We start from the raw sequence: 27820 nt of genomic DNA, 5'->3' as shown, positions 1-27820 counted from the left end.
AGCAGCCGAGCTCTCCGTCCTGACCCCCAGACCTGCAAAACCTGAAGGACTTCCTACCCTCCTTCCGGTACCTCCCTCCACAGGGACAGTCACAAGACCCACGGCTTCTTTCACCTGTAGCAGCTGCTCACATGTGAGGCTCCCATCCTTCACCCTCCTCTCTGCCCCTAGTGGCGCTGTGTCAGCTCAGACCCCTCCACTTTTCACCTGGACCCATGGTCAGGCCCCCCGTCTATTCTCTTGGCCGCTGCCGGAGTGAGCTCTCACCGGTTCTGTTTCCTCGCAAAGTCCCATCACCGTGGATAAAGCGATGCATACATGGGTAGCTGTGTGACGAATCAACTACGGCAAGATGTTAACTGTAGAATCTAAGGGGTAGGTACAGGAGTGTGTGTTCCAATCCTCTCAACTCCTTTGTGCTTCAAAATTTTCAGAAGATGTTGGGGGAAATACCCTTCAATGGTTTCTTTTGGCTTTTGGGATTAAACTCAGACCCCTTCGCGTAGAACATAAGGCCTTCTGTGATCTGGCCGTTGCCTCACCCTCTGTAACCTCATCTGCTACCACTCACATGTCCCTTTCCCACAAGCCATCCTGAATTACTTGGATCCCCCAGCAGAGTCGTGGTATTTCATTCCTCTGAGCCCTCGGACTTGCTGTTCCCGATTCCTAGAATGCCTTTCCCTGCGTTCTTCTCGGGTGATCCCTAACCCCCATGCACTCTTCTGACTCATCTCAAGTGACACCTCCTCCAGGAAGCCTTTGCTGACTCCTCAGTTCGAGGCCCCTTATCTGGTTCCCACAGCCCCTCCTGTATCTCAGCTGAGATTTATAGTACGAAGGGCCTCACCTAAGACTGGGTTGGCAGATATGCAGCAGCAATGGAACCCTGGCCTGAGGACGGGGCTCTAGTTAGCCTACGCCTCCGAATCTCCTATGATCTCTCATTTCTTCCCTCAGAGGACGCATCCTCAGGCATCTGCCCTGCCTTTGCGCCAAACACACTTAGCAGGCTGAGCGAATCCTCGGGCTCAAACTGACAAGCCAACCTCGGCAACTCCAGCCGCCAGAGCTGTCCTGGCCCCGGAGCCCTGGAGCCTGCTGGCGGGGGCTGTGTCCTGCTGGTGGTGGAGGCCCCCGAGGAAGAGCTCCAGGCAGGGTAGGGAGGAAGGCGGGGCCTGCGGCTGTACAAGTCGGCGTCCCGGGCCTGGGACGGAAGTTGCAGAAGTCCAATTAGTTTCAGTTTTGTTTCTCTTTCAGGAGCCCAGCAACAGCAGCGCCAGGGCCTCGGGGGCCCCCACTCCGGGTCCTGGAGCCCAGGCTAGGTAAGGAGAGGGGCTTGGAGGGCGATTGAAGGGACAGCTGAACTGGAGGGGGTGGGGGAAGGGGGAGAGCGGGAGGAAGGGGAAGGGAGTGGGGAGAGGGACCCAGAAGGCGGGAGGAGAGGGGAGGCTTCCCCCGCGGGGCCAGAGATCCGAGACTTCCTGGGGAAGACCCCCTCCCACTCTCTGAGCTCTCCAACCAGCCCCTGCTTTCTGGAAGTTTTGGGGAAATTCCCCAAGTTTCTTTATCAAGTATTTCACAGCCACTGTGCAGGGAGCTGGGGGCATTCACAGCTGATCCTCATGTGACTCCTACCCTCCAGAGGCTTCTAGGAAAGCAGGAGGCCTCTTGCAGCAGGAAAGGCTGAAAGAAAAGGGCTGGAGGAGATGGGGCAAAGGCTACGCGGTGACCCTGAGTTTGAGGAACTGGAAGGAAAGAGCGAGGTGACCCCTTCCTCTCAGGCATCCTTCTGCCTGTTAATTTCAGGATAGTCGAGGCAGGAAGAGGGGCCCTCACAACCCGTGATGCCGCTGCCAGGGCCTAGGAGGCAGGTGTACGGGGCTGTGGGAATTGGGGTCCCTCATACTCCCCCACCCTCCGGGAGTCAAGGCACGTCTGCCCACCCAGACCCTCGGCTGGTCCTCTGTGCCCTTCCCTCACCTGGCATCCCACCCCCAGCAGGACCCCCAGGATCTATTCACACCAGACTCGCATCCCGTGTGCCACAAGGCCTGTCAGTGGGGGGCACCGGTCATTACGCCAGCAGGTCTCTAAGGCTGTGCTTCTTGGTGTTGTCATATCTCGCAGGGCCTGACATGCAAAAGCGGCCTTTACTTTTTCATATTTGCTGAACATCTGCAGGGAGGAGGGAGGCGGCTCTTTGTCTCAAGAGACCAGAAGAGAATTCCTGGCCATTCAGGTGAGACCCCAGACCTGGTGGGGCTTGAGGATGGGGGAGAGGTGAGAGGGCAGGTGGGGGCCACCGCGGAGGTGCCCTCTGTCCTCTGACCCCGACCCCTCGCTTGCAGAATGGTTTCCCAGGGCTCCTCGCCCTCCCTGCTGGAGGCCCTGAGCAGCGACTTCCTAGCCTGTAAAATCTGCCTGGAGCAGCTGCGGGTGCCCAAAACGTTGCCCTGCCTGCATACCTACTGCCAGGACTGCCTGGCCCAGTTGGCCGAGGGCAGCCACCTCCGATGCCCTGAGTGCCGCGAGACTGTGCCTGTGCCGCCCACGGGCGTGGCTGCCTTCAAGACCAACTTCTTTGTCAACGGGCTCCTGGATTTGGTGAAGGCCCGAGCCGGTGGAGACCTGCGCGCAGGGAAGCCGGCCTGTGCACTGTGCCCGCTGATGGGGGGCGCCAGCGCCGGGGGGCCAGCCACAGCCCGGTGCCTGGACTGCGCCGACGACTTGTGCCAGGCCTGTGCCGATGGGCACCGCTGCACTCGGCAGACCCACAGCCACCGAGTGGTGGACCTGGTGGGCTACAGGGCAGGGTGGTACGACGAGGAGGCCCGGGAGCGCCAGGCGGCCCAGTGTCCCCAGCACCCGGGGGAGTCCCTGCGCTTCCTTTGCCAGCCCTGCTCCCAGCTGCTGTGCCGGGAGTGTCGCCTGGACCCCCACCTGGACCACCCCTGCCTGCCCCTGGCTGAGGCTGTGCGTGCCCGGAGGCCAGGCCTCGAGGGGCTACTGGCGGGCGTGGACAGCAACCTGGCCGAGCTGGAGGCCACCCGGCTGGCGGAAGAGGAAGCCTTGGCCTGTCTGCGGGAGCAGGCAGCCAAGGTGGGCACGCAGGTGGAAGAGGCAGCCGAGGGGGTCCTCCGGGCCCTCCTGGCCCAGAAGCAGGAGGTGCTGGGGCAGCTACGGGCCCACGTGGAGGCTGCCGAGGAGGCTGCACGGGAGAGGCTGGGGGAGCTGGAGAGCCGGGCTCAGGTGGCCAGGGAGGCGGCCGCCTTTGCCCGTCGCGTGCTCAGCCTGGGTCGGGAGGCCGAGATACTCTCGCTGGAGGGGGCGATTGCCCAAAGGCTTCAGCAGCTGCAGCGTTGTCCCTGGACGCCTGAGCCAGCCCCCTGCCTGCTGCCCCGGCTGGAGCTCCATCCTGGACTCCTGGACAAGAACCGCCAGCTGCTAAGGCTCTCCTTTCAGGAGCAGCAGCCCCAGAAGGACAGCGGGAAAGACGGAGCCAGAAGCCAGGGAGGCGCTGCAACCCCCCCCCAGAGCAGGGACGGAGCCCAGACCCCAAAGCAGGACAGCGCGCAGCCGCCCCAGGAAGATGGAGCCCAGACCCTAAAGGCGGAGAGAGCCGAGACGCCCCAAGAAGATGGAGCCCAGACCCCGAAAGAGGGCAGAGCCCAGACACCCCAGGAAGATGGAGGAGCCCAGTCCCCAAGGGGCGGCCGATCCAACAAGAAGAGGAAGTTCAAAGGCAGGCTCAAGTCCGTTTCCCGGGAGCCCAGCCCGGCACCTGGGCCGAACCTGGAGGGCTCTGGCCTCCTCCCCAGGCCCATCTTTTTCTGCAGCTTCCCCACACGGATGCCGGGGGACAAGCGGTCTCCGCGGATCACCGGGCTGTGTCCCTTTGGCTCCCGGGAGATCCTGGTGGCAGACGAGCAGAACAGGGCCCTGAAGCGCTTCTCCCTCAATGGCGACTACAAGGGCGCGGTGCCCGTCCCCGAGGGCTGCTCCCCGTGCAGCGTGGCCACCCTGCAGGACGCCGTGGCCTTCTCGGCTGGCGCTCGGCTCTATCTCATCCGCCCCAATGGCGAGGTGCAGTGGCGCCGGGCGCTGAGCCTCTGCCAGGCCAGCCACGCCGTGGCCGCCATGCCGAGCGGGGACCGGGTGGCCGTCAGCGTGTCAGGCCATGTGGAGGTGTACAACATGGAAGGCAGCCTGGCCACCCGGTTTATCCCTGGGGGCAAGGCCAGCCGGGGCCTGCGGGCACTGGTGTTCCTGACCGCCAGCCCCCAGGGCAACTTCGTGGGGTCGGATTGGCAGCAGAGCAGCTTGGTGGTCTGTGACGGGCTGGGCCAGGTGATTGGGGAGTACCGGGGGCCGGGCCTGCACGGCTGCCAGCCAGGCTCTGTGTCCGTGGATAAGAAGGGCTACATCTTTCTGACCCTTCGGGAGGTCAACAAGGTGGTGATCCTCGATCCCAAGGGGTCGCTGCTCGGTGACTTCCTGACGGCCTATCACGGCCTGGAAAAGCCCCGGGTGACCACCATGGTGGATGGCAGGTACCTGGTTGTGTCCCTCAGTAATGGGACCATCCATGTCTTTCGGGTCCGCCCTCCTGACAGTTAAAGGGCTGGGACTGGAGAGACACTTCGGGGTGGGGGGACTGGGGGGGGGTAGAGAGAAGGGAAGCAGGGCGGCCCGAGGGATGTGGTGGCCGAGGGCATTTTCCCAGAGAGCAGGGGTTGGCAACTTTTCAAGGTGAAGTGCGAAACCGCTCTTCAGGTGCTCAGGAATAGGGACCAAGGCAGGTGGCGTGGCCATAACCCTCAGAAGCAGAGGAGGAAGGGTTGGAGGGGTGCTGGGCATTAATGCTTCTTGCTTTTGCTGGGGGTGACTGCCACTGCCGCCGCCGTAGAGTCTAGGTTTCCAAGATGTGTAAGCTAGTCCTGATTTGAGTTCTTCTTTAAAACCATTCCTGATGGGGTAGCCCAGGGAGAGTCTTGGGGAAGTGGGTAGAAATAGTCCTTTAAGCCCAGGGCTTGAAGGGTATGTACTTTCTGGAAGAGAGCTGAGAACCCCCTCCCCTCTGACTTGAACGGGACGCACCAAGTCAGAAGAGGTCTGGGATTTTGAACCCGGCCATAAATGGCATCTTCCACCAGCCTCGGCTGGGAAGTTGAGGCTCCTCTGATAATGGCATCCCCAGTGAAGTGCGGGCTGGACATGGGGGACCAAGTATAGACACAAGCCGAGGCCAACAGGCGTTTACCTTTAAGTCCGTGAAGAGAATGTGCTACTAGAAAATGGAACCCGGCAGGGTTGGAGTCTAAAACACAGGGTTCTGAGTGTGAGACAAGGGGAGACCCTGGGTCTTACCCCCCGACTTCCACCACCCCTCACCTCCAAGCCAACCTGAGGCCAGACCTATGTAGGATTTAAAACCTTTTCTTTTTTGATGTCTTTACACTTCCCGGAGTTTATTTTTAGCCCACTCTTAGTTTTCTGGCACAATTCCTTTTGAGAAATTTTGGCTGAACTAAGGGGTTGAAGGCATTTGTCCATATTGCCGTTATGGGTGGGGAAAAAACCTAAGCCTAGAGGCCAGGTGTGGGACTCAGGGGCCAAACCGGTTGGAAGACCTGGGAAGTCGGTAGTGGGGCTGGGATGGGTGGAGGGGTGAAAATCTCATGGAGGGATCCCATCAGAAGTGAGCCATGACCACCGGCCTTTTGCATAGGCTGTGGCAGCGGTGGAACTGAGGTGGACATGTTTAGCCAGGGGCTGTTGAGAGGTGACCAAAGGGAGTAATATGTAAGGATCATGGGCAATGAGTGTTCATGGGAACCAGAGAGATTTTGGACAAGTCCAGATGGAAAATGCAGGACATTAGTGTAGGGAAAAGAAAATCTTTTTCCAGGGAGGTCGTTGATTGTTTAATGAAGTGAAAGGGGAAATCGTCAATGTCAGGTGGACAAATTCAATTATATAAAATTTTGAAATGTATGCACAGGAAAGAAGAACGAAGATTAAAGGAAAATCAATGAGATGAGGAAATTACGGATCATTGATCTAAGGAGTCTCCAGTATATGGAGTGACTAAACAGATCTACTTGGTCAAATGACCAAATAAGCCGTATACCCAAGAGGAAGGCACACAGGCCAGGACACATAAAATGAAACATAAAATCGACCACTTGCATTCGTCAAAAATACATTTTAAAAAATATGTCGTGGGGAAATAGACCCCTGGCACTATAAATGATGCTTCCTGGTGAACAGTTTGGCAATTCTTGACAAAAGTCAAAGAAGTGATTATAAGACGAAGTTATCTCACTTTGGGGAGTACATTCTGGGAAAAGGATACAAAAGGAAAAAACGTATCTGCACACAGGTATTTGTGGCCACCCTATCTATTACAGTCTTTGACGGGAAACAGCTCAGCTTAGCTTGCCAATTCTGGCTAGACCAGAATCTAGCCAAGTAGACTGTGTTCTACCAGGACAGTGAGCTGCTGCCTTCATAGATGACAATTATGAGAACTATTTGGGAGAATATGATGTTATATGATGCAATCGTAAGCCAAAAAAAAAAAAAAATTTTTGGCTTTCTGTTCACGTAATGATAGCAAGATAAAAGCATGTCTGAATAGTTACCGAGTGGAAATAGGTTCAAAATGTGTAAATTGTCAGTGATTGGGGAGATTGGGTTTTTATTTCATGCTGTTATTCATATATGCACATTTCTACTTCAGTTATTACTGTCTGTTAAATAACATATATGCTTGACTACTTCAGAAGAATACACTCAAGAATAACTACTGGATTTGTGAATGAATGTGTCAGAATAAGTGAGACTGTTCCGTCAGGGGTAGGGGTGGGGGGCTAGGCAGGAGTCAGGAGAAGAATCCCAGCCAGTCAGGACCCAGCAGGGAGGAAGGGTCGTCAGAGCAGCGTCCTGTCTGGTGACTGACCAAGGAATCTGCCCTGGGAAGTTTGCAGAGGTCAGGTGGTCCCCGTGGGTGGTCCCCGTGGGTGATCGGTCATTGTGGAGTGTCCAGAGACAGGGGAAGGTCTTACTGAGTTCACCAACTAATTCAGACCAACTGGAAACCAAGTGGCGGTTCTGCGGAACCAGCTGGTTTAAGATGAGTTGCACGAGTGGGGTGCCGTGTCTGTCTTCTTTGCAGCTCTCTCTACAGAGTCAGCACAGTGACGGCTCCTAGTAGGTGCTCTGTAAACGCCTGTGGAGTGAATTGATGTCTAGAAAATGCCAGGTTGTCCAAAACTTTGGCTTGTGGGAAATCTCCAGTAGGGGGCACTGTGGACACAGCCTACCATAAGCCTCCAGGAGACTGGCTCAGCTCTAAGTCACAAGAGAGGTGAAATTCGCGTGTCCTTCTTATACGTCCTGGCAGGGGTGGGGGTGGGGGGGTCCTGGCCTCTAGGGGATAAATACCTTCAGGGTTGGAACAACAGGTTGCAGAGCCGCATGGGAACCACGTGCAGAGGGCCTGGCTGGTGGAATGGCTGCAGTCAAGTGGCTCACCCCTGAGGCAGGAATAGAGAACTTCTGGAGGGAAATATCACCTGGATTCAGAAAGAGAATCCCACAGATGCTCTAAAGATGAAGGAGGTACAGGGCTTTCCATGACGCTGTGAGAAGCCTGGGGAGTCGGGCACTGGACAATTGACAGACTTACTGAATTTTCCTCGTGAAGGGGTAGGGGTGGGAAGGCACAGAACATGGCAAAATGTGAAACGGATGAGAAGTATAGCATTGAGCATGATTTGGAGGTAAAATCCTCAGTGCCCCAACTGTCACCTGGGAATCCTAAATCCCGGCACAGAAAGCACTGCTCCGTGCGGAGAGAGAGTTCTCGGCTCAACTACAGACGTTAAGTAATAGGAACATTGTGAAAGATCCGATATCCGCACCCTGCATTGGACTATGACAATGACCGCTCATTCCTTGTGCTGTTTGGAACTTTCCAGATCGTGTAGGAAAGGAGAATGCCGTTCGGGTAGAGAGAAAGGGAGTAGAGAACCTTGTTCGTATTCTCTGTGCTTAAAAAAGGAAGGTGAGGGCTTCCCTGGTGGCGCAGTGGTTGAGAGTCCGCCTGCCGATGCCGGGGACACGGGTTCGAGCCCCGGTCTGGGAGGATCCCACATGCCGCGGTGCAACTAGGCCCGTGAGCCATGGCCGCCGAGCCTGCGCGTCCGGAGCCTGTGCTCCGCAACAAGAGAGGCCGCGATAGTGAGAGGTCCGCGCACCGCGATGAAGAGTGGCCCCCGCTTGCCACAACTAGAGTAAGCCCTCGCACAGAAACGAAGACCCAACACTGCCATAAATAAATAAATTTAAATGATAAATCATATCTTTAAAAAAAAAAAAAAAAGGAAGGTGAATGAGGCAGTGGAGACCTGGGTTGAATGCTGGCTCTTCCAACTAAATAGCTGTGTGATGTTGGTCTAGCTCCCTAACCTCTCTGAACCTCAGTTTCTACATCAGTCAAATAGCGATAATAATATTCACCATGCCCACCTCACGGGGTGGTGGTGAGGACTGGCTGAGAGGCATAGAGAAGGATTTTGTATCCCATAAAGCTCAAATCTGCAGTCTTGGTTGGGAAAAATTTTAACCGACTTTAGCACTGACTTATTTTCCATCAGGGTAAGCTTGAATGGGGATACTGTGTGCATGCATTGTGAGGGGAAAACTCGAGGACGTCTGGGTAGAGTTGTGACCTGCTTCTCCTTTGGAGGAGACTGTTCTGTTTCGCTTTCCAGCAGTTATTTGGAGAAGCCATTTGCTAAGACATAGCAGTGACCATAGGAGCAGAAGGGACCGATGGCCCGCTTGCTAAGACTCAGGCCAGCGGAGAATCAGGCTGTACTAATGAAGGCCTGATAGCCATAGACATTTAGAAGAAATTCAACATGGCAAGAGTAGCCCAATTTTTTGGTAATTTAGAGAAAATATAATTTGGGAGAAAATAACTCTTCTTTCGCTGTAGTCTTATTATTACTGTATCTATAATGCCATGTCATCGAATAATCTACAGAGATAATATTCCAGAGGGGCAGACGTTCAAGAGAGAAGTCAGAAGTCTTCCGAGGAAATTGATGAGGTTGGTGACCTGAGCTGGGCGAGATGTGATAAGTGGGTGCTAAGATCAAGGTATTTGACCATTTCTCCTGGGCAGGTCAGCTGAGAACTAGAGTTACCTCATAAGTTAGGTGGGAGATTGGATGGGGATGCAGAGTTCTGTTTGTGGGAGAAAATAGTCTTGGACTAGCTGGGGCAGGGAGCTGCCAGAGAGAGTGCTCAAGAAGACGTTCCCATTAGGAGAAAGATGAAGTTCAGATGCAGGCTTAGGAAAACAGGTAACTTGACAGAAGGTAACAAAACCAGCCTACCCAACTGATTCATGAATGTAGTTTAATTAGATGAGTCTGGATGGGAACAAAAATAGGTCTAGGAACCACAGAGTGGTTGGAGGTGTGGAGAAGGCTCAGCAGGGTCTGGCTGACCTCACCCTCACCTGAAGCCTGGGTGAGGAATCTTTGGGACCGGGTGGAGAGGGGACCGTATGTAAAGAGGCAATTAGGAAGTCGTTTGGGGAGGTTTTAGTAGGCTATCTGACTTGTCTTCAGAGAAAGTTTGAACTGGTTGTATTAGCAGCTAAGAGAAATGGGCTTGAAAATGGTGGAATTGGGGCCTCTGTACCAGTGATGTCAGCCCAGCAAGTATTTCTTTGTTGCCACCAGGCTGAAGAATCTGTGTTGTAAACTCTTTCATTCCTTTATACTTTGTATCTTTTTTCTGTTTCTTAATAAATTCTTTTGAAAAATGTGGACCTTCTCTCAGATGGTTCATGGGTCTGGGAAATGGTCAACACCCAGGTAGCGGACCTCCCTGGCGGTCCAGTGGTTAAGACTCCGCACTTCCACTGCAGGGGCCGCAGGTTCGATCCCTGGTCGGGGAACTAAGATCCCACATGCCTCGCGACACGGCCAAAAAAAAAAAAAATACCCGGGTAGTGAAGGGAATCGGATATCATGGCCATTCCCTGATGTAGCTCCAAAGATGCTACACAGAATCCTTGGGGACATTTCAGAAGCAGGGTGATCAGCACAGTCATCGTCTGTGGTCTCAGCCCTCGTCCTGGGCCGCTCCCACCTGTAGGACAGAGGGGCCCTCTGGGCAGAAATGTGCATCTTCCAGGCTCACATTTGGTGGGAGGGAGCCCTCAGGTGATCTGGCCCAGCAGGACCCCGTGGAGGTGTATGTGAAGGAGGTGGGCCAGGGGCCCAGGTCAGGATGGCTGTGCCCATCACTGGTCTCTGCTTGTTTTCTGGTTTGTGGGCTCCATCTAACCTGCTGCGTTTGTGATCCCACAGTGGCCCCTGCAGGGCTGGGAGATACCCAGACTCTAGGAATATCTGCCTACTGGCCCAACCCACCCCCTCTGACCTACTCTCCAAAGCCCCTCCAGGAGCTCCTGACACTCCCTTCTGAGTCCTGAGCAGGAAGAGAAAAGATCTCAGGTCTTTATTTCGAATTCACTCAGCCTCCGGCCTCCGCATCAAATACAGGCGTCAAGCAACAGTTATTGAGTGCCACCCACCTGTGCTTCACATCCATCGCCTTCCGGGAGGGAAGTAGGCACCGTCGTTATTTTACAGACACGGAGACCTAGGCCTGCGAGTTCTGCTCATTTTAAGTAGATTTCGTTTCTGACTCCAAAGGCTGCCCTTCCGACCAGCTCTGAATCCGGACCCTCATTCATCGATGAGAGAGCTGAACGAGATGAGATCTGAGGTTCTTCCCCGGGCTAACAGGCCAGGACCTATCCCTAAACAGGTCCAGAATCTAGACCCAGGAAGGGAAGCTCAGTGATGCCCCACACACCTCCACCACCGTCTTCTCAGTGCCAGAGAGGCCCTGCTTCCCCACGGAGCAGGAGTGACAAGCCACAAGAGAATGCTCTAAGTGGCTCGGTGGGGAAGCAGAGGGTGGGGATGAGGGCCCACCACTGCTGTGGTGACAGCCTGAATAAGAATTCCTCAATTCATCATCTAATGACTCAGCCTGGCTTTGGACCAGAGCCTCTGTGAACCCTGGGGAGTGTGACTCAGCGGCTGAGGGGGCCGGGCGGGAGAGCCTGCGGGTCCATGTGAGCGGTGGCTGTGGGGAGAACGGCCTGTTCTAGCTCCAGACCCCAAGGCGAAGCGTCTGGCCCTGTGGTCAGGCACATGCGTCCTCGGTTCCCAGCCATGAGGCCCAGCCTCCTCCCTCAAACCTGGGTCTCTCTCTCCTCTGCATTGGAGAAGTCGCAGCCCTGGAGGCGGCAGACCCACTGCCTCTGCTCACAGCCATGGGGTCTGCAGCAAGTTGCCAGGCCACAGACTCTGCAGGCCTCTCTCCTCTTCGCTGCCCTGCTGGGGTCAGGCCACCTTCGAATAAGGGCAGGAGAGGCCACGCTGTAGGGGTGGGGAAGCTGGGCTATGTCACAGGCTGGGCACACAGCTCGACAGATGTTCACTGTATCCCTCCTCGTCACTGGGGTCAGGGGAAGGGGGCTCTGGGGTCTTGATTTTGCTCCAGGGTCAACTGAGAAAACGTCTCTTCCCCATCAGAAAGGGCAACGTCTGTTTCCTCTCCCCTGAACACTAATTTAGGGACAGTCTCACCAGAAGAAAAGAACCAGAGCAAGGAGACATGGAACAGCCCCCGAATCCAGCGAGGGGCCAGGGCACCGAGGCCAGAGGTCAACGTGCAGGGTGGGTGTGCACAGACCCGCTTCTTCCCTCCAGCGCCTGCTTCCCTCCCATCTGACGGCCCTGACTACTTTCTCACCTCGATTACTCACACGCAGCTCTTTCCTCACCTGCAAAACCCTCCAGGACAAGAACTTCTGATTCACGCTGAATTTTCCATAACCAGGTGTTCTATAAATACCGGTGAGTGAAAAGAACAAATGAGTGAATTTGGGCTAAAATCTAGTCCCTGTCACTTACGTCAGATAGAACACAGAGAGGAGCTGGAAACATTGCTGGGCCAGGCCCGGAGGCAAAAAGGGTTTATCGCTTTTCCTTAGAAGGGAACCTGAGTAAGAGTGAAGTGATCTGGAAGAAAAGATAGTAATCTCACTCCGCTGTACTTCTCCTATGTTCCACAGCACTTTAACCTAGCATACTATTCCATTGAATTATTTGTCCTACTAATTGTTATAATTTGTCTCTTCCTCCAAATTCCACCCCAGGTAGAATGCAAACCCCAGGATGGGGCATTTTGCCTGTTTCGTGCACTAATACCTCCTATGCCCACAGAATAGTGCCTGGGATATGGTAGATTTGGAATGAATGAATGGTATCTATGAAACGTTTACTTGGAGGCAGGCCCCTCTCTACCGGTTATGCATTTATGTGTATTAAAGTCCAGGTAGGTACATAGTATTATCACCTCGGGTTTAATTATGGGGACGGTGAGGTTAGAAGGTTATGTGACATGAACAGGCTCACCACGAGCTGGGCAGAGGCCAACGCCAGCCGCAGCCGGCCTGGAGCTAACTCTGCAGCGCTCCCTGGCGAGGTGATGCGCAGGAAGCCTTCCCAGAAGCCCCACCCCAGTCCAGCTTTCCTGGGTGAGGCTTTCTTTCTTTTTTTAAAGATTTTTTTGTTTGTTTTTGGTGTGGACCATTTTAAAAGTCTGTATTGAATTTGTTACAATATTGCTTCTGTTTTATGCTTTGGTTTTTTGGCCACAAGGCCTGTGGGATCTTAGCTACCAGACAAGGGATGGAACCCACACCCCCTGCATTGGAAGGCGAAGTCTTAACCACTGCACAACCAGGGAAGTCCCCAAGGCTTTTTTTCTTTCTCTCCCTTCCCACCAACTTCCCACACGACCCCACTCTAACCCCCAAAAGTTAGCTCTGCCCCAAAGTACAGCTTCTTCTCAGTTGGAAAGACTTTTTCTGGCAGGAGAACCACGGAGACATGGGAGCAGAGCGCGGGCCGGGGAGCCGGGGCCTGGCTCTCCCTGCCCGGGCCCTACTCCCCGCCACCTCCCTCCCCCCACCCCACAGACTGCGTGAGAGGCTCCCAGGCCCAAGTTGAGGGCCGGAGGAACTCCCTACATCGCTCTTCCGTGCGTTTCGTGCTGCTGGGAGCTGAGCTAGAACCTAAGGAGGTCCCTGCCCACCTCAAGGCGCGAGACTCCAGACGCTGTCTCCTCTCCAGGCCAGCCCTGCGAGGCCCAGGCGGGGAGAGCCAGGCCCCCTCACCTTCTGCCTTTCTCCCCAGTTCCCTTCTTGGCTCCAGTGCCTCCGTGGTTCTCTCGCCAGGAAAAGTCTTTCCAGCTGAAGAGAAGCTACACTTTGGGGCAGAGATATCTCTTGGGGTTGGAATGGGGTCGTGTGGGAAGTTGGCGGGAAGGGAGCTATAGAGAAAACATCACCCAGGAAAGATGAACTGGGCTGTGGCTCTCGGGAAGGCCTTGTGCGCATCACCTCCCCAGGGAGGGCTGGAGAGTTAGCTCCAGGCCGGCTGCGGCTGGCGTTGGCCTCTGCCTATCCACTTGCTCCTGTGTGACCCCTGGAGAAAAGAATAGAGATCCAAGAGCACCAGGAAGCAGGGAGAAGGCTGCAGGGACTTGAGGACACACACATCCAAGCTCGGGGAGACACGACGCCATGTATCTCCATCCGAGGCCTCGGGGAGGCAGCAGGAGAGGAAGGGAAGGATGCTGAGGGGTCTGAGCATCATCTGGAAGTGGTCCATCAGGGGAGGCGGAAGCTGGGTTGGGGTTTGTCATCAAGAATCTGTGTCCAGATATGGAGAAGCAGTGCCACACCCTATGTATGGGTTTGTGGGTGTGGCCAGGGCCAGACATCTTTGCTGGTGTTTAGATGCTTATGTTTATGCTCTGCAAAGCACACAGGGCTGGGGGACTTGCTGTCAGGGTGTTCCCAGGCAGGGCACCACGCCAACTTTCGCCTCATTAAAGAATCAAGACTGGAATTTCCCTGAAGCTCATTTCCTACCACTTACTACTTAGCGGAGGACCAGAGCTGCCACATCTGTCCTCCGAGGGCAGATGCTGGGTGTGGGCGAGGAGCAGAGCCCTCCAGGAGTGCCTCCATGCCCTGTTCACCTCTCCATCCAGAGGCCTGTCTCCTAACACAGAAGCACATGTGCCTCCCCTCTTGGATTCTTCCTCCCTCTCCTTCAAGAAAGGGAGTCACAGGGAAGAGATCCCCATTTAGTCCCAGCTCCACCACTCCCTGTGCAGAGGTTCCTTCACCTCTCTGAACCTCCGTTCCTCATCTGTACAAAAGATGCAGTAAGACAGCACAGTGGTTCCCAGATGAATAAACAAGATGGAGAACACAAACACACTCAGTGCCTGGCACATGGAGATGTTCGGTCCATGGCCACCCATTCACTCCTCCCCTCACCCAGCCCTTGGGACCACGGGCCTTCTCTCCATCCTTTTAGAGGCAAAACACCCCATGCACCCATTACCCACTCCACCATGCAGCAGGTATTTATTGGACCCTGCCTCTAAATAACCAATGCAAACAGCAAGTGCAAAAATGTCCAGGGGGAGCTTCCCTGGTGGCGCAGTGGTTAAGAATCCGCCTGTCAACGCGGGGGACGCAGATTCGATCCCTGGCCCGGGAAGATCCCACGTGCCTCGGAGCAACTAAGCCTGCGCGCCACAACTACTGAGCCTGCGCTCTAGAGCCTACGAGCCACGACTACTGAGCCCGCACACCACAACTACTGAAGCCCGTGCACCTAGAGCCCATGCTCTGCAACAAGAGAAGCCACCGCCATGAGAAGCCCGCGCTCGATGCAACTAGAGAAGGCCCGCACGCAACAATGAAGACACAACACAGCCAAAAACAAAATAAATTAATTTTTTAAAAAAGTGTCCAGGGACGACATGGCCGGGGCGGAAGGTGGCCGGTCTCCCAGACAAGGCAGCTCTATCATGGTGCTTCATCACAGCCCAGCACCTCCTTCTCGGCTACATGTGCACACCTTGGACAAAGCAATCTCAGGTCCAATTAACATGAACCGGACGCAGAAAGAATAGCTTACAGACCCCAAATGCTGGCTTATTAATTTACAAACAGAGTCACATCCCCAGGCACCTGGACACATCTCTCCTGGGGGCCTCGGAATGTGGCTTTAGTGTGGAATCAGAACAAAGTCGGGACATTGGATGATCTTAATGGCAGGATGATAGCCTGAGGCATCCTCTACACCTCCAGACACACCCATCCTTGGTCCTATAGCCACTGAAATTTGCGGGACGGGACACCGATTGTCCGGCACAGCCTGGAGCCCCAACACCAAGTTGGGTCTCCTTGGATCCCCCTTTATGATGAAGAGGAACTTTCCCCTCCTCTTGGCATTTTCCCTCCGGCAGAAGACAATGCAGTTACTTTGCTGAAATGCAATCACAATCTTATCTGCTCCTCTATGTCTCCTTAATTGGATTTGGGATATTCACAGACAGACAGTCTCCTAGGTAATTTCTACAGAGGGCTAATATCCTCTCCTAAACTGAGTTTCTTCTTAATTGAATTCTCAGAAGGCGATGTTAACTTCAAGGTACTTGGCTGTCAGACCCAAGTCCCGCCCATGTGGGGCAGTATTAAGGAACACAGGAAGAAAGTTTACACCCAAACAGTTCCTACCTCTAAACGATGTACAACCCAGTAGGGAAAACAAAACAAACACATGCAATGCAGTCGACGAATAATCCAGTGCTGAGCGTGTGATTGTGTGGGTCTGATCATAAGAGGGATCAAGTTCAAAGGACAGACAGCTCAGGAGGGCCTGGAGGAGGCTGGGAAGGCTTTGGGGAAGAGGCAGAGCTAAGGCATCTTGGGAGGCTCTGTGGACAGCTGACTTACCTAAGAAAAGCAGGGGAGGGGGAACATTCCAAAGGCAAAAAATGGGTGGGAAAAATGGAAATCAGATGGTCTAGATGGAAGGGGCAGATGTGACCAATTCACATCCTGCCCCTGTGATGAATGGCTTCCCGGTTCCCTCTTTCACCCCCACTATTTCTGTTCCTCTTCCCCGTGCATGAGCTGGGCTTGCGGAGGAAGTCAGGGACGCCCATCTCCCCCACCCTCCCCAACATACACAAACACACGCGTGTCCAGACGCAGCAGAACTAACGGTCTGCTGGACAGGAAAGCCCTGTCGGAGTGCAGGGAACCTCCACCCCAGGCCAGGAGGGACAGCCCTGGGCTTTCCACCTGCTGCACTGATCACCACCTGATTCAGCCTGAAAACCAGCCCCAGGTGCTAGACACAACATGACCTCTTCCCCTTTCCTACCAGCTCCTTGGGATTCTCAGAAGTGATAACAGGGAGTTCCCGAGTCAGGGGCTTTCCACCTGGGCTCTGCTGCTGGCTCCTACCTCCACCCCCATTTCCCTGAGTAAGCTACCAGCACAGGCAGATAAGGGCAAGATGGAGTGTGGCATGCCATTTCCAGAAAGAGGGAGGACTGGAGGAGAAACCCCCTCAGAGCCCCATTCTGGTGGCTTGGGTTCAGGACCAGACCCTTGAGACACCCAGAGCAGAATGGTTTCCATTAGTGCTGGTCTAAAGCAGGAGCTCAGAATGAGAAGGGGTGACCCCCAATTTCCTGGTGTCCCCTCTGAAGGAGCTAGACCCTGGAAACCAGACAATAGCCCCTCTGCTTCCCCAGACAGCCTGGCCCTTAGACAGAGCTGGCCAGCGTGGAGCTGAGGACTCAGGAGGGCGAGGTCTCTGCCTGCGAGGCCCGCAGCTCCTGCCAACCCTGGCATGACTGAGGCTGTCTGCGTCTGGGACCAGCCTCACAGAATGGTGAGCTGGCAGGCTGGGCTACACCCTGGGGAAGAGGGAGTGGGCCCCAGAGAGCCAGTTGTTGGTCTAGGCTGTGAATAACAGGGGCCTCATCAGAGCCCCAGAGCCACGGGGCAGAAGCACCCAGCACAGGGACTGACTAAGAGCAGGTCCGGGCGGGTGGACGATGACAGGGGAGTCGGGAGGCTCTGTCAGGCTACACACACACAGACACACACTCACACACACTCAGACACACACACACACGCACTCACACACACACACACACACACACACACACTGCACACACACACACACACACACACACACACACACACGAGCAAATCTCCCGGCCTGCTCTTTGGGGTCCTTCATTTCCAGGCCCTTCTACCCACACGACTCTCTGCTTCTCCAGGCTGACTCATCCTCCCTGAACACCCCTTTGCCCTATCCCAAAGGTTGGGGCCCTGGACTTCTCCCCACCTGCCCCAGGCCTTGGCTGTATGCCTGATTTCATGTGTCATTCAAGAGGCACTTGGCCCAACTTTCCTTGGAACCGCTTATCTTTAGAAATGCCTGTCTTTCTCCGGAACAGAGCCCCGAGTCCCTCCAGGGCTGGAGCCAGATCTCCAGCCCCAGCACTTTTATATGCCCAGCGGGCAGAAAACACAATGAAAGCAGCTCTGCAGGAATGCCAGGAGATGACAATTAGGATAGTGACCTTCATTCTTCACAGGCCATGCCCCACAGGGAGCCTTCCCGAGCAGTTCACAGCGAGCAGTTCACAGCCGAGCAGTTCACAGCATGGCTCTTTCAAGGCATTCGAGGCATGTTCTGGCTCCTCCAGCCCTGAGCCAGCTTCTCATCTCCTCTCTCCCCCTCCACCCATCTCAGAGTTGAGCCTGAAGTCCAAGGTCAGCAGAAAACCAGCTCACAGACATGAACAGGGCAGGAAAAGGGCTCACGGAGCAACTGGGTCAAAATTCAGCACACCCATCCTCCTCCCCAGCTCATCGCCAGAGGCTGCAGCTCCCTGTCGCCAGGTGACCCAGCCTCCAGGCCTAGGGCAACACTGACCAGCTGTCAGGTGTGATAAGGGGGCTCTGCCTCCAACAGCCTCCCCAGGGCCGCAAGTGCCTGACATTTCACATCACTGGCTCACGGGGTCTAAGGTCATAGTCTCAATCCTAGAAGCACCCGAAGAGCTAGTGAAAACAAAACAAACCCCAGTGTCCCAGGATTCCAGTTCAAGATTCCAATCATCAGGGTTGAGTCTGGGTCTCAGGACTTTTCAAAAGCTCTTGGCGGGGGTGGGGGATGAATTTGGAGATTGGGATTGAAACGTACACACTACTATATATACAATAGACAACGAATAAGAACCTGCCGTACAGCGCAGGGAACTCTACTCAGTTCTTTGTAATGACCTATATGGGAACAGAAGCTTAAAAAAAAAAAAAAAGAGTGGATATATGTATATGTAAAACTGATTCACTTTGCTGTACACCTGAAATTAGCACAACATTGTAAATCAACTATACTTCAATCAAAATTTTTTTAAAAATTTAAACAAAACAAATGCTCCTGGGTGAGCCTCAGGTGCAGTGGGGGGCTGAGAACCACCGGATCAAGGCACAGAATGTCATAATTCCAAAGTGAGTGTGACTCGGGAGGGTTTAAAACAGTGAATCCTTAAGACCTGAGTTGGAATCAGTTCCTTGCTGGGTAGCAGATCTCGGGGGGTGCGGGGAGGGGAGAGGGGATGAGACCAGGGTCAGAAGAGTTCTGAAGGAAAGAGTCAAGGGTGGTGGGAAGGGGGCAGTGGGACATGCAGTGAGGGAGGGGCATGGACCCATCCTGGGTTGGGAGGTTAGGGGGGACAGCTGTGCGGGGGACAGCTGTGTGGACAGGTGAGGCACTGAAAAGCAGAATGGAGTTAAGAGCTGGGGGCTCTGGAGCCAGCTCCTCTCATTAGCTGAGTGAGCTTGAGCAAGAAATCCGACTCCTTTGTGTGTCGGTTTCCTCATCTGTAGAATGGGGACATCGCCACTCCCCGACTCTGAGTCACAGGAGAACCAACTAAGGTGATGAGTACCAAAGAGGGCCTGGCAGATGGCAACCACTCAGCATACCTTAGCCATCATTACTGCTGTAGTTTGGGGAAGAGAGCAACTCCCGAAACCCTAAAGAAAAGGCATGCAGACCCCAACACCTTAGAAAAGAATGGATTTGCAGATCAGAGGCTGCCTCAACACACCAACAGGGGCAGTCACAGATCCAGGCTGTCTGGCACGAGTTTTCAGAGGCTCAGGATCCATCCTTCCTCCAGGCTTACCAGCATGGGAGTCCGGGAGGCTAGGGGCCCTGCAGCCCTGACATGGGGGTTGCTTCTCCCTGTCCCTTTCGGATGGAGGCTTCTCCTCTAGCTCTGGGATTTGCCGCACTCTTTCTAGAGGCCCTGAAAGAGGATGGAACTCTCCCCTCTGGTACTGCACACAGTGGGGGACCCCGGGCCGGCCTCCACCCTGTCCCGGCCATGACCGCATTCATCTCTAACGAAGTTCCTGCAAGTTCCAGCTTCTGCAAATCCTGCCCTAGAACCTAGAATTGTCTTACTTGATTTCCAACAGCCAACTGGCCATCTGGGGGCTGTGACGGTCCCAGCATAGATGGTCTTCTTTACCAGATGCTCCTTCGGTTCTCCCGGGATCCGCCTGACCTTGGCAGGGGACCCTGTTTTCCCCCCTAGGAGCTCATCTGCCTAAGAAGGCCAGCAAAGGGGGAGGGGACCATTTCTCCCAGTCACTACACAGCGGGACTCAGACCTCCAACCTTCCACTCCAGTGCCCATACCTGGAAGCCAGTTCACGCTGGGGCATCCCCAGGGTTGTTTACCTGACTGGAGCAGGAAGGCCCAGTCTCTTTCCTTTCCCCCTTCTTCCCTGGAAGGTGACTCTGTCCCTCGTGCATTGTTTTCTTTCCGGTGGAATTTCTGCTCTTGAAGACTCAGCATTCTGCGTTCCTCCCACCGCTGCCGTTCCTCACATCCTGGTTTCCTCCTGTCCAGACCACGCTGGCCATCGGCCAGGACCTCGGCCATTCGTGGAGAGGACAAGGGCTGAGGACAGCAAAGGGTGGAGGCGGGAAGTGGGAAGCTGATCATTCCTCCTTCATTGGAGCCTAGGCCTCTTCTGCAGGGCCTGTGGTGGTCCTCCATGGGCAGTGTGTCAACAGTGGGTGGCATGTCCACTATGGGTGGCGTGTCCACCATGGGCGGTGTGTCCACTGTGGGTGGCATGTCCACTATGGGTGGCGTGTCCACAGTGGGTGGTGTGTCCACTGTGGGTGGCGTGCCCACTGTGGGGGGCATGTCCACCATGGGCGGTGTGTCCACCATGGGCAGTGTGTGCACAGTGGGTGGTGTGTCCGCCATGCACAGGCAACCCCTACCCCCTGCAGTGGGCAGAGAGGCCCAGAGAGCAAGCCTGGGGTGGACACATTGGGAGGTTCTACACGGACGGGGACAGACCTTGGACTTCCCACTCCCAAATCAGTTCCTCCCTGGATTGGGTACAAGACCCGCCTGGCACTAAGGCAGGCAGGGAGCCCAGACAGTCAGGCCAAGATTGAGGCTAATCTCCAGTGTGGTCTCAGGACAGGGGTTAGGGGTGGGCGCGGCGGGGTGGCAGGCAGTACTGCCCAACTTGTGCCAACTCGCCTGCCCATGGCGCTCCCTGTGGGGTTGTGGAAGGTGCTTGAGACAGGGTGGTTCATGCTTCCCCTCTCCTGACCTGGACCCCAGCCCACAGGCCAGTTCCAGGAAAGGGCCCAGGTCTGATTCCTGGGTGTTAAATGCAGCCCCGGTCAGCCTGCCCTTCCAGCCATGAAGCAGAAGGAGCCCCAGACTTTGTCAGGTCTGGGCCGCCTCACGTCTGCCGCCTCAGCTCCCCTCCCTCCAGCAGCCCAGCCCCTCCTCCGCCCCGTCCCCCCCAGGCAGAGCTGCGACGGGAATGACAGTTACGGGTTTGCCTGCATCACCCTTTAATCACACAGCCCTGTTAGTTCCTGACACTGATGGCAGTGGGGGCCACAGCGAGGCGCCACCAGGCAAGGGACTCAGGACAAAGTCATGTTATAATTCTGGGTCCTGGGAATAGGAGGGACAGCAGGCATTGCCAGCTCCGAGCATCTGCTTTAGGTCGAATTTCTTAACTTGGTAATGATGTCTTTTTCAAGCATCTGCGGGAAGCCTGGTCCTGCCCTGCCAGTGCCAGACATGGGCCTTCCTTGCCCCAGTGCCCCGGCCCCACCTGCTGAATTTCTGGGGTTCCTCACCTGAGGACCTGATTCTCTAATCCCTTCTATCACAAGAGTCTTGGTCTCTACCCTCTACCCTCAGGAAACCGATGGGCTCAAGAGAGGACACACACACACACATTTTTTAAAGTCAGCTGAAGGCTACTGATTGCTTTCTTCCTATGGATAGATATACCTGGTCATTTCATTCAAGCCATCTTTTGAAACCCTAACAAGATAGTTATGGAAGTGGCATCATTCTCCCCATTTTGCAGAAGAGAAAAGTAAGGCTGTGGGGAGTAATAAAGTTACCCAGAGTCTCCTAGTCCTCAGGCCACATCTGCCTCTTACTACAGAAGACATCTTGTTCGTGCCCATGGTGTCTGTCTAGAGAGACTGAAGCATTAGGAAGGGGAAATGATTTGCTCACGACCATGGGGATGACTGGAGCCAGAATGTCTGGTCACAGGGATGACCACCAGAGAATCCTGACGTGTTGAGAGCAAACACGCGGCTCAGTAAGCAGGTCTGATTGAATACAGTCTTCCCTCGGTATCTGCAGATTGGTTCCAGGACCCCCACAGGTACCAAAATCCACAAATACTCTAGACCCTTATATAAAATGGTATAGTATACTCTGTCCTCCGTATTCACAGCGTCTGTATCCACAAATCCTGCATCAGGGGATTCAACCGACTGCGGATATGATCAGTTGGTTGCCTCCACGGGTTCGAACCCGCAGATATGGAGGGCTGACAAGAAGGGAAGGGGAACCTTCTGGTCGTGGGTCTCCTTGGGATGCCTTTCCTAATCAGGGTGGGGTCTCTGAGGTCAGGAAGAGGCAGCCACGGGGATCCAGGAGAGAAAAAGCAGGTCTCCGAGGATAACGTAAGGGACAGGAGCAGTTGCAAGGAAGAGCTGGGTGCTCTGGAGAAGGGAGTGGGCCCAGGAAGCCAGGAATCGGGAGGCGGGTGTGGACGGAGTCGGGACAATGTTTCTATGTGGCCTCCAGCCTGCAGCGAGTAGAGGGTGCTGCTTAGGACAGGGACTGCGGTGCAGTCTCTGAAGGCATCTCTGAATGTCACATCAAACCCATCCCAGAAGAGATTCAGAGAAGCTCCTTTCTGAACTCCTGAGCTGGAGGATGAGGGGAAGGCAGCCGTCCTGTGACTCCCCTGATCAAGCTGAGGTCGTCCTGTTGCCTTTCCTTCAAGCGCTGCAGTGCTCTCCTCAGCCCTTTCAGCCGCTGTACGACATGGAGGGGCACAGGAAGGGTTCTGGGTCCCCCACGGATCCAGGCAAGCCAGCAAGACAGACGCCGACTGCCTTCCTGCTCACCAAGCCAGCTGAGGCAGCCCGGGGTGACTCAGATAGACAGACATGCAGAGAAGGCCTACTTCCATATGGCGACGAAGTAAGAGAGAAGGAACGGTCAGTGACTCGGGACGTCCCTGGCTCCCCACTGGCAAATTCCATCTATGCTGCATCACCAGGCCGCTTCGTTCCTGGGACCTGTGATACCCACAAGTTCCCCACTGACCCAGGGTCACCACCACCATCAGAAGGTTCCCCTTCCCTTCTTGTCAGCCCTCCATATCTGCGGGATCGAACCCGTGGTCGTTTATCTGGGCGTCTGCCCAGCTCAGTAAACTGGTTGCGTCCAGAGCCAGGATGCAGACTAGAGCAGGAGCCTCTACTTCAAGCACCTGGGAAGAGGCTGCAGTAAGAGCAGACCTAGAACACGGCCCATTAAGAGAGCAAGACGGAGACGGGATGCCTCAGGTAGAAAGGGTTGCTGCCCAGAGATGGAGACAGGTGGAGAGAGGATGAGAGCATTGTCTCCCCTCCCTGTCCTGGGATCTGTGACCCGCCCCCCGCTCCCCCGCCCCATCCAAGCTGCCCTCTGCTTCTCCCTTGCAACCCAGCATCAGTACCTCTTCCTCCGGGAAGACTTCCGTCCACATCTGGGCCTACACCCTGATAGCCTGAGTCTTACAACTTTGTATACAGAGTTTGAAAGATGGTTTTAATCTAATCATTGCGTGATGTTAATCTTCTGTCCCAGGACGTGTATCTGTGCCTTCGGAGAAGGGAGAAGCTCATGTTTCTCTGAATCACACCATCGGGCATTGATTGTCAATAACCATCTGGCCATTTGGGGGAAGATTCACACAACAGCCAGGGTAAAATGAAAGATGTATCCAGAGAAAGTGATAAAAGGAGATTCAGGAACGCTGGGAATGAGGAACAAGTTCTGGTAAACAGGAAAGAAGTGAATCAGAGTTAGACAATCTGTGTACGTGGAGAGAGAAGTGGAAGCAGGGTTAGGATCCGACTGGGGTAGACCAGGAGTGGGAGGTAGACCTGGGAGTGGGAGGCTCCCAGGCCTGTACTACCTCATTCTGGCTGCCACCGGCAGGCTCTGCGGTCACACCAGCCCCAGGAATCACACATGCCATCTGCCCCATACATCCCCCTGTGGCCACACTGGGCCCCCTTCTCTCCCTCTGCCTCTTTCTTCCAAGAGAACAGGCTCTTTCTTGCCTGGGGTCTGTGGGGGGTCTCTGGTGCTCACTGAACACTGACATTATGAGAGGCCACCCCCAAGGGAATACTGCCCCCCAACGCCCCTCCAAGAAATAAGGATACACAAGACATGGCGACGGACAAAGTAAAGTGAAGGATAAGCACAGAAGTGACTGTAAGAAAAGGGGATGTTTGTAAAAGTGGTTCAGCTGTTAGGGGGTGTTATAGGGGAATCAACAGGACGTAGGGGATGTGGGTGGCAGAGAAGGGGACAAAAGGGCCAAGACCAGAAGAGTAGGTCAAAGTCTACTCCACTTTCACCTGCTGAGAAAACAAGCCTCCGTCCTTCCTGGTATGCTGGAGGGTTCAAGACACGTGCCAAATGTCAGTGGCATCCACATGTGACCTCACAGCTCAGAGAGGAAAATCTTCCCAGGATCTAAAGTCTGTGAAGTCGGCCAGTGGGAGCATGTCAGGCTCAGGGTGGAACCAAGAGGACCTGGCCTGAAATGGACAGAGGGGCTGGCAGCCATTCTCGTGGGTGACCAGCCAGTCCGCTTCCCAAGGCACTTCATCCACTCTGCTAATCACCGAGAGACATCAAAATATATAACAAGGCGCTTGCCTTATGTCAAAGTTAACAGCTCAAGCTGTCTGGGTTCCTGTCCTGGTTCTGCCCCAACCGAGAGTGGCTGCCGCTTAGTGAGAGCCTGGAATATGTCGGACGCTTACAATATTTCATTTAATCCTCACAAAAACCCTGAAGGGTGGGAATGAGAGTGTCCATCTACATACCTACCTCACATACAAAAACTGAGACCCACAAAGTTCGGTTTTGCCCAAAGACACATATGTAGCTAAGTGTCAGAGCCCTGACCAGGCCGGCTCAATGGGCACTGTTCTCCCATTTATGGTATGTCGCTGTGTGTTCTCAAACACATCCCACGGCCTCTCTGGGCCTCAGGTCTCTCACCTGAAAATTCAAAGGACTGGACCAGATGGTTCTTAGAGCCCTCCGCTCTGAAACCCTAGGACATGATTGGAGAAAAAAGCATCCCACGTTGGGGGATGCAGGTTTTACTGTCACGGGAATTTAAGGCGAGATGGCTGGAGGTGGCGGCTGGAGAAAGCATAAAGGAGAGGGGCTTATGGTGGCAGATTAGGGGGGAGTCAGGCTTGGCGGCAGTGTGAGGAGGGACCTTGGACAGGCCGAGGTGGCCCATGTCTGTCGGGCTGTCCCAGGGCCGTGATCTTCAATGAGAAAAAGCTGACACACAGCCCAGGCCTCGGCTCACTCCTATGAGATGAGGCTGAGAGCCCAGCCCAAACACAGCTATTTTGGGTGTTGTATTCTTTGGAAAACCACCAGGCCAGAAATAGCGCTGTGAGTTAGTAGGACCCCGGCCTTCTGCCACCCCCTGCTCTCCCAGTGAAATTACCAAGAGTCAGGAGGTCGGCTCTTAACATTCCAGGGAGCCTGTGTAACTGATAGAAGGCAGCCTCTTCTTCCCACAGGAAGGCCTGGAGCAGAGCATTTGACTGTAAAAGGGATTCTGCACAAGGAGAGGAGAGGGAAAGAGGGATTGAGTCACGGAGAGCAGAAAAGAGAGAGGGGGGAAACGGGGAGAGAGCTCACATGGCTGAGACTAGAGGAGACGGGCGGGAGGGGATGGAGATTCCCAGTGGATGGAAGGATGAGTAGAAGCCATAAGAAGAGGGAGTCTCAGAGGGAGAAAAGGAAAGAGAAAAAGAGGGTGGGTACCTGGGGCTTGGAGAGCAAAGGGGAAGCAAAGCGGAAGAGCAGAGAGCTAGAGGGCAACTGCGGGGCAGGAGGTAAAGCGTTGGAGGGAAGACCAGCATGGCGGAGGCCCCAGTGGAAGCAGGGCTACTGGGGGGTGCGATGCGGACAGGGTAGGGGGACAGTCACGGAAAGTGTGAGTCTGATCTCGTCACGAAACACCTGCTCAGAGCAGATGACAACATCTTTCCCAGTTGGCTGGAACCGGAACTTTCCCCAGAAAGCCACAGCCCTGTAACTCATCCTCTTATCTCGACCCGGCAGGAGTCAGAGATCCAGTTATTTCAACAGTAGGGACTTTTGACCCCTTAAGAAAGAGCCAATGCTTGAAAGAGGTGACAGGGTCAAGGCTGTTTGGTGTTCAGGGAAAGTGGCAGCTCCTTGAGTCAGGCTGGATTCTGAGAAGGACGTTGCAGGGAGGTCTGCTTTGGGGCAGCGGGCGATTGGACTGCACCCTGGTGTGGAGAAGATCTCCTGAGGGCAGACCAGGGGGCGGCAAGGTCGTTTCACGGAGAGGAGAGGCAGGGACCACAATCAAGTCTGGGTTTAGATCCTCTGGCGGCCCCAAGTGATCAGAAAGTCAAAGGGAGAGTCAGAAAACCTGGTACAGTCAGAAAGCATGGTACAGTTAAACTAGGCTTTGCCTCAGTTTCTAATCCACACCCACCAGACACCTACAAGTCTCCTCCAGTTTGGGAAAAGACCCCTTAGTAAGTCAGCCCTTTCTGTTTCCAAGGTAAAGCGTACCCCTTCTCTCTCCAACAGGACATAGAGCTGCTCCCAGGGCCTCCTGTGCCCAGGGACAGAGGGGCTTTTCTGGAATGGCAACAGGATCATTCAGGTCCAGGGGTGGGGACAGAAATGGTCAATGCCCTGGCAGGACCCAGGCGGTCCCAGAAAACAAAAGGGCTTTTATGGCTGAGGCTGGGCGAGGAGAGAGACAACAGCTTCTGGAATAGCCCACGGAGGAAGGCATGAGAGGCCAGACAGCGGGGCACCTGGAGGGCAGGCCCAGCCGCCTCTTTTTTTTTTTTTTTTTTTTTTTGCGGTACGCGGGCCTCTCACTGTCGTGGCCTCTCCCGTTGCGGAGCACAGGCTCAGTGGCCATGGCTCACAGGCCCAGCCGCTCCACGCAGCATGTGGGATCTTCCCGGACCGGGGCACGAACCCACGTCCCCTGCATCGGCAGGCAGACTCTCAACCACTGCGCCACCAGGGAAGCCCCCAGCCGCCTCTTGACCCACTGCTCTTCCAACTTGGAGCTTGGCACTCCCAACACAGACTCCCAGGTCCCTGTCCCCCTGTGGCCCCCAAGGGTGAAGGGCAAGGCATTGGGGCCTTTCTGGGGTTAGGAGATGGCTTGGAGGCTTCCCCTTCTCTTCGTGCCACCCCACATCCCCACCTGGTTCCCAGGGGCAACAGGAAAAACAAAGGTGGAAGCAGAGTGAAAATGGGAAAGTCCTCCAGCTGCAGTTGCCCTTGGTATCTGTTTACTTAAAAAATCCAAAACAAACATCCCGACACATCCACCCACTTAAACTTCCTGTGATTCTGCTACCGGCTGTCTCCATGGATACTCCCAGTTGAACCCCAACACCTACACAAAACATGACAGTGTGTGGACTCCGCCACCCAAGTCAAGGGCTCCATCCCCCCCAGGACCCCTCTGGCACTACCCTGTCCACAACATCAGGCTGCACAGCCAAGGGTGCCACCAGACCCCTAAATGCACCAGCCCAGTCCTACAAACTGGCCTCTAGCCAACGTCCACCATCTATAGAATTCTTTGGCCACTTTGCCACCCCTAATCCCAGTGCCCTAGAAGCACACCCCGTAAACCCGCCATGAACTGACGCCCTTACTTCCATCCCTACCGCCGCCACTCCAGCCCTCCAAATGTTTGCATCTGGAGGAAAAGGATAAGATGTAATCCTCCCCAGTCACAGCGGGCGGCTCAGAAAAATGAAACCTACACACTGGGCTCCTAATTTCCCACCAAGGCTTTACCCCTTTACCCCGGTTACCCACCACCCCACCCAGCACACCTCAAACCCCAGCCATACAGGACTGTTGACACAAAGAGAGCCCTGGGGACACCACCAGAGTCTGGACACGTGGGGGAGTCAGCCACACATCACCCGATGGACGGGCTGGCAGGCGCTTGGCAGGGAAGACGGAAAGGGGGGAGGGAGTTCTCCACCAGGCTCATGTCCTAGACAGTCAAAACCCAGACAATCACATGGCACGCTCCGGGCCCTCTGGCTGCTGGGATGTAGTCAGGAAGAGGGAGGGGTGTTCTTCCCAGTTTGGCCAGTGCATGGAGCTGGTGGACAAAAGTCTGCAGGAT

The 27820-nt window shown here is 54.9% G+C and overlaps 1 protein-coding gene across 3 annotated transcripts; it reads left to right on the top strand.

The window, feature by feature from the left end:
- Positions 1-1140: 1140 nt before the first annotated feature.
- TRIM56 (tripartite motif containing 56) lies at positions 1141-9848 on the top strand. Of its 3 annotated transcripts, XM_032603841.1 has the most exons (4): positions 1141-1159; positions 1261-1325; positions 2131-2242; positions 2352-9848. In XM_032603841.1, exon 4 carries the CDS (start codon positions 2353-2355, stop codon positions 4618-4620), a length of 2268 nt encoding a protein of 755 aa, XP_032459732.1. In that variant the 5' UTR covers positions 1141-1159; positions 1261-1325; positions 2131-2242; position 2352; the 3' UTR covers positions 4621-9848. The 3 variants fall into 3 exon arrangements, with proteins under 3 accessions (XP_032459732.1, XP_032459731.1, XP_032459733.1); XM_032603840.1 differs by lacking the exon at positions 1141-1159 and having other exon boundaries at positions 1228-1325; XM_032603842.1 differs by lacking the exon at positions 1141-1159 and having other exon boundaries at positions 2185-2242.
- Positions 9849-27820: the final 17972 nt, after the last annotated feature.

The sequence above is a fragment of the Phocoena sinus genome, chromosome 15, assembly GCF_008692025.1.
Source record: "Phocoena sinus isolate mPhoSin1 chromosome 15, mPhoSin1.pri, whole genome shotgun sequence".
In the NCBI taxonomy this organism is placed as follows: Eukaryota; Metazoa; Chordata; class Mammalia; order Artiodactyla; family Phocoenidae; genus Phocoena; species Phocoena sinus.
The sequence above is the reverse complement of the archived record's forward strand: the minus strand, read 5'-3'. Positions and strand labels throughout refer to the sequence as shown.

Coding starts and splice junctions, on each gene's coding strand:
- TRIM56 (XM_032603841.1), top strand. CDS start 2,353: ATGGTTTCCCAGGGCTCCTCGCCCTCCCTGCTGGAGGCCCTGAGCAGC.